General features: G+C 48.9%; 1 protein-coding gene across 1 annotated transcript in view; it reads right to left on the bottom strand.

Annotated features, from left to right (window-relative positions):
• The window catches only part of Rrm2b (ribonucleotide reductase regulatory TP53 inducible subunit M2B), a 39,662-nt gene extending 35,361 nt beyond the window's left edge, over window positions 1-4,301 (bottom strand). Inside the window, exon 1 of the mRNA XM_023702346.1 lies at window positions 4,061-4,301. Coding sequence (XP_023558114.1) covers window positions 4,061-4,108 — 48 coding nt within the window. The 5' untranslated portion in view covers window positions 4,109-4,301. The remainder of the gene's footprint in view (window positions 1-4,060) is intronic.
• Window positions 4,302-6,623: the final 2,322 nt, after the last annotated feature.

The following is a 6,623-nucleotide window of genomic DNA, read 5'->3' as shown; positions in this document are numbered from 1 at the left end:
GGATTGAACTCAGGTCCTTGTGCTTGCCAGCTTATTCTATTGAGCTATCTCCCCGGCCCCTCAGCCACATCTTCTAATCTGAATCCTGTATCCGTAAATGAAAGATAATGGTTGCCATGCTTATTTCAAAGAGCTGGTAAAAGATCAGAGGACTTAATACAAATGAAAGTACTTTGCACTGTCAAGCGCTGTACTTTGTTCTGTTTTCTGAGACAGGGTCTCAAAAAGTGTACTTAAGTCTGGCTTTGAACCTGCAGAGATCTTTTGCCTCAGCCTCCCAAGCAATGGGATTACAGGTGTGCACAACCACACCCAGCAAGAGCTGTACATTTTAAAATAGTGACATTATTGAGTCCTGAGATGTCTTCGGTTGGCTTTTTAACGGTTGTTCCTACAGCCAAGAATTATCACAGCAATTAACTATTCAATCAACACCATCTCTAACCGGCTTTAAGAACTTGTGGAATAACGCACAGCTGGAGAAGCTTGAAAGTGATGCATCAGATGCGACAAGGCGGGGGCCAACGCCTGACGGAGAAGGCAGAGTCCACAGCCCACAGACTTCTCAACCTATCTTGGCCCACGTTGCTTTTTTTTTGTTTGTTTTTTGAGGCAAGGTCCCGCTATGTAGCCCAGGCTGACCTCAAACTCTAAGCCTTCCTCGTGCCTCAGCCTCGTGAGTGCTGAAACACCGGAGGCGCGGCACCATGCCTGGCTGCTCCTCCTCTAGGTCCCCCAGATTACACACTGTCAACACTGGGCAGCTTCGATGCCTTCTGTCATGAATTTTATCATGAGGGGTAGTTGTACATCTAGGACTAGAAGCCCCTGCTTTTCTCCATTTGCTGAGTGGTCCTGAAACTGGGGAGGAGGCACAGCTGTCACCCGCAGGCATCAGCACCCTCAGCCTGAAAGGATCTCCACGCGCTGATCCAGAGCCCATCAGGGTTCAGGCCCACGAAAGTGCCGAAGGCTGGGCCCACTGCATCTGAAGAAAGTGACACCTGTAGCTGGCTGTGGTAGCGCGCACCTGTAGTGCCAGCACTTGGGAGGGAGGGCAAGAGGATCACACGAGTTCTAGGCCAGCCTGAGCAAAATAGGGAGACTGTCTCAAACCCCACTCCCCAAAAAGAAAGTCACACTTGTATGTACACTTCTGTTTCATCTTGATAAAATGTGGATTGAAAGCAGAAGCTAGTTGGGCACAAACCTATGAGCCCAGATTCTGGGAGGCTGAGGCAGGAGGACCTTAAATTCAAGCCCAACCTAAGCATGTAGTGACTTTGCAAGATCCTGTCTCAAAATGGCTCTGGGTGAAGGTCACAGACTACACCCTCAGTGACAGAAAGCAGCAGCTACATTAGGTGCACACTGCGAAGATGTGAAGACAGAGATTGAAGCAGCATACACCCTGGAACTGAGCTCCAGCAAGCACCGGGAGTTCACTATAAATATTTTACTGTGATTTTAGGAAGCCCACACAGGGTTCTCCAGGTTTCCCTCCATGGACCTGTGCTAAGAACTCATATTTTAGAATTGTTTTTAATAACCCACTTTTGTTGAGGTTTTGAGGTTTTCAATTTCAGCTCTCATACAAATAGCTTTTTCATATTCATATTTTATAAATTATTTAGCTAAATTATAATACAATTAGTATTCACAGGTTTGAAATTAAAGAAAACTGGTCCTTGGGCCAGTGAGATAGCTCAGGAAATAAGCTCCTGTTTAGGCAAGCATAGGGACCAGGGTTCAATCCCTAGCACCACGTGCTGTGCTGGCCCTGCTCCCGGGCACACTGAGCCAGCCACAGAGACCAGGCTTGGTGGAACATGCCTGGAATCCCAGTGCTGGGCAGGCTGAAGACAGGAGACTCATTATGAGTCCAATCTACGTAGTGAGACAGTGTACAGAACACATACACAAAGATAAATAAATAAATAGAAAAGAAGGGCCAGCTAGATAGCTCTGCGGACTAAAGCACCTGCTTAGGCAGAGCGCAGCAGCTGGGGTTCCATCCCCGGTATGCCGCCCCCCACCCCAGGTGTGCTGAGACAGCAATTGAGCCTGGTAGTGGTGGCACATGCCTATAATCCCAGCGCTCAGGAGGCTGAAAACAGGAGACTCATTATGAGTCCAATCTACGTAGTGAGACCCTGTAAACCCTTTTAATGTATTTTTTAAATACATTTAAAAAAAAAAAAAAAACTGGTCCTGGAGTATAACACAACCATGAAATCGAAAGGATCCAGGTGAACCAAGAGCCCAAGCCAGGAGAATCTCTAGCTCCAGGCCAGCCTCGGCTATACAATGACAGCCTGTACAACAGTATATGAGTTATATGGGTGTACGAAAGCAGAGTCTGAGGGGATGTAAGACCTACATATATAAAGTCCACATAGAACTTTAGGAAACCCAAACCCAGGCAGAGACCATTAGGCGACACTTCTTCACGTACAGGTCCCAGGGTCATCTGAAGTGCTGTTACAAATGCAGGTGCAGACTCGTCCTCTGATTCACTTTCGCACTACGCAAGGTGACAGGGAAGCAGGAAGGTGGTGGGGAAGCAGGACGGTGACGGGGAAGCAGGACGGTGACGGGGAAGCAGGAAGGTGACGGGGAAGCAGGAAGGTGACGGGGAAGCAGGAAGGTGACGGGGAAGCAGGAAGATGATGGGGAAGCAGGGGGCCCACACTACACTTACATTGAGAAGGTCTTAAGACACCCTTGGATCTCATATTTAAAATGTCTGCACTGAAATGCTCCACAAAATTCATTCTACAGCTGAACATCTTGCAGGGGTCTTTGTGTACTGGACACTGAGATAGCTTTAATCAAAAGGTTAACTTTCAGGGAAAAGCCTGAAGTCCTCAGCAAAACAGAAAAGTTCACTTTCCCCATGCATGGGAAAACGGGTACTAACTGTATTTGTTGGGGCCCGGGATACAGCTCAGCAGCATAAGCACCTGCCTGGCGAATGCAAGATCCAGACTTCGATCACAGGTACTAAATAAATAAATTTATTTGTTTCAAAAGGAAGAAAATGCTGCCCGACTTAGTGGGCAAGCTTGTAATCCGGCACAAACAAGAATGAGACAGGAGGATCCCCTAAAGTTCGAGGTCAGCCTGAGCTACACGTTGGGCTCAAGGCCAACCTGCACTGCAAGCTGAAAGTCTTCACAAAACAGGAGAGGGTAAAAAACGCTGAGAGACTTTCACGTGCACGTTGTTAATTAGTTACCAAATGGATATAAAAACTGGGCCTGGTAGTACACGTCTGTAAGCCCAGCACTTGGGGGATGAGGCAGGAAGAGCACTGAGTTCAAGGCAGGCCTAGAGTATACGAGTGAGTCCCCGTCTTGAAGAAAAAACAAAAAAGTTTTTAAAAATTAAAAAAATGGCTATAAAATGTCAAACCTCAGATCTCCAGCCTTCTGAAGAAATGCAGGGCTAAGCAGTGAGCTGCAACTTTTATGCACCCAAGTCCAAGACACCACACACTGAAACGGGTTCCACTACAAAAATTATTTCTTATTCCAAATAATTCAGACATCTTTGTAAAATAATAGGGCATGAAAATTAACAGAGCAACAATTTAAACTTCCTTTACTTCGAAACCCTGAAGCGGAGAAGACAAGCTCCCTTGGGTCTCCTAAGCACCTCCAACTTCTAGGGCACTTTGCATAAAGCACCCGAATTCTCTGCAAGGGGAGTACCACTTCCCCGGTTTAAATGAGGAAGCCGACACTGCAAAGATTCGGCTAAGGGGCACAGTCTCGCCGTCGTGCTACTCCCCGCACGCACACACCCGGGCACGGCACGCGTCTGCTCCGCAGCTGGGCTGCCCCGGCCTCCACGCCCCAGCCCCCGCGGCAACGAGAGCGAGGAGCGAGGCAGCGCAGAGCAGGGCCGCGAGGCGCAGCGGACTCGGCTCCCCGCTCCCTCGCCCAGGAGCTCGCGTCTCGATCCTCGCTGAGCCGGCCTCTGAAGAGCAGGTCTCCGCCGCACCGTGAGCCGAGGCTGGCGCGACCCCAGGGCGGAGGACGGCGACAATGACGCTCACCTCTACCGGCCCGGGCAAGCCCGCTTCCGGCCCCGCCGGGTCGTCCATCACGCAGACTCAGCGCAGCGTGGGAAGCACGGAACCGAGCGCCGCAGAACTCGCCCGACTCGGACGGAAACCGGGTAGCCCACGGGACCGCCAGCCCCGGCGTCGCACGCACCGCGACCCTCTGAGGCCTGCTCTGCTGGGACGCTCTGCGCGGCTCGGCCCCGCCTCCGGAGCGTCGGGCCACGCCCACCGCCACCGGCCCCTCCTCAAGCACCGCCTTCCTGGGGCCGCCCTCTCCGCAGAGTCGGCCCCGCCCCCTGCACTGGAGACCTGTGCTCTTTGGCATAGGTCTCTGGCAGCTCCTCCTCCGCCTGCCCACGCCCACGGACGGCCCCGCCCAGATTCAACACTGGGCCCCGCCCACACACGCTGGCCCCGCCTCCTTGCGCCGGCTCCGCCCCCCGCCAGTCGCAACGGCTGCGCGTAGACCTCGGGGCCGCGCTCGCCCCGCCCCGGCCAGGCGGACCGGGAGACGCCTGCGCGCTTTCTCCGGGTAGGATCCCGGCGGGCGCAGAACCCGGAGAGCTGGCGGGGCGCCCCGTGCTCCCGACGCTTGGGCCTGCGGAGCCCTACGCTGACTGGACGCCTCCGAGGTAGGTAGAACCACTGCCTGCGCACGGATGAGGACCGGAGCCTGATGACACTAACCTAGGGTCACCTGCTGAAAGAGCGAGCTGCAGAAGCCTAAATTCAGGGTAAAAATAGCATAAACACGACGAAAAGGTAGTGGTTACAAAGTAAAATAATGTAATAGTAATAGATTAAAAAGACTGAAAAAACCGTGTACTCCAGAGCCTCCTTGTTCCTGCACGTCCGAAAGTGGAAGTGGCAGAGAGGCGGCACTCCAGCCATGAGGTGTCAGTGGACAGGAGTCAGGTGGAATTACTAAGATCAGGCTCCTGGTGGCCGGCCTAAAGGCAACTAACAGAAATAAAAAATAATTTGTCCAGTAACAATGAGGTGAAAGAGATGTAAGTATATTAAAGCTGCAGTGTGGCGGGAACAGCATGCACCTGTTTCGGGGCAGTTCGCTGGAGCTGAAGTAGATGGTAAAGTAGAACAGACTTTCCTTCCTCAAACCTGTCCTAAAACAATAGAGCTCTTAAAGCAGTTAGAGAAGCCAAAGGAGTGATTTCTTTTTTCTTTTTTTTTTTTTTTTTTACATGTGTTAACTTTAAATAATAGTCGCATATATTCTGAGGAGACTGAGTTTCAAAGAAGTTAATTTATCATAAGCTAACACGGCAAATGAAAGCAAGAATTCATTCATTTGAAGTAATCAAGGAATATGTCTACCGTATGTCGGGCGTCATATTAGGTAGTATTGAAGATACAAAAATGAATAAGCCTATGCAAAGAACGTGGATCTTGAAGCCATATTATGGCCATGCATTCTAGTGTCTTCATTTCTTTGCTTTATTTGGGCAAGTTACTTAGTCCTTGGAAACTCAGTTTCCTCATCTACAGAATTTTGTTTTTTTCTCATAAGGTTGCTGTGTGCTTTAATATTGTGTTATATAACACTTACTGTTATGAGGTAAGAAAGTACCTGGTATGTAAGAGTAGCTTCTACTTCCTGGCCATTCCAGAGGCCTCAAAATGGGGTCTGATTAAATTGAAACGTTGAATCTCAGTTTGTTAGTAATTTGTTTTTATTGTAAGCAAGTTTAAACAAGACTTAACTAGAAGGGAAAAGTATTTTGAGTTATTTATCCCTACCTAAAGATAGATTGCTCTTTACCCAACAGTGACTTACAAGGCAATAATAAAATTGGTTTTAATAGGATAAATGATAAACAAAAATCTGACTATCAGGGCCAGCCAGATAGCTCAGCAGATTGAAGTGCCTGCAAGCAGGCGCAGGCGCAGGGGCCGGGGCCGGCTCTGCCCCAGTGTGCGCTGAGACAGCAATTGAGATTGGGTATGGTGATGCATGCCTGTAATCCCAGCTCTTGGGAGGCTGTAAACAGGCAGATCACTGTGAGTCTGATCTAGTAGTGAGACCCTGAACACTCTGTAGACTCTTCCCTAAAATTAAAAAAAAAAAAAATCCTACTATCAAAATATTCAGGGATTAGGTGGGTGTGGCAGTGCATGGGGCAATTCCAGTACCTGGGAGGCTAAAGCAGAAAGATTTTGAGGCTACCCTGGGCTACGTAGTGAATCCAGGCCATTCTGAGCTACATAGCAAGACCCTGACTCAAAACCAAACAGGAACAAAATATTCAGGGATTTGATTTTATTTTTCTGAAAATATCAAAATAGCTGGAATATACAGGGAAGAGCTGAATGAGCATGATATTCACTAATTGATAAGGTATATTTCACAGAACCAGTATCTTCCCCCGTCACATCTATTTAGTTAGACAAAAGTATTACGTTTATGTACATATACCAGTTATCTTCTGCACAATAAAAATTGGAGAAGGAGAAAATGAAATCACTGTAGTCAGAAAGTAGGGGAGCAAAATTGCAGTTTTCTAATTGACCGTATCTTATCAGGAATACCCTTCTG

Source organism: Octodon degus, unplaced genomic scaffold (genome assembly GCF_000260255.1).
Source record: "Octodon degus isolate 3935 unplaced genomic scaffold, OctDeg1.0 scaffold00148, whole genome shotgun sequence".
Taxonomy (NCBI): Eukaryota; Metazoa; Chordata; class Mammalia; order Rodentia; family Octodontidae; genus Octodon; species Octodon degus.
This window is presented reverse-complemented; position numbering and strand designations above follow the sequence as displayed.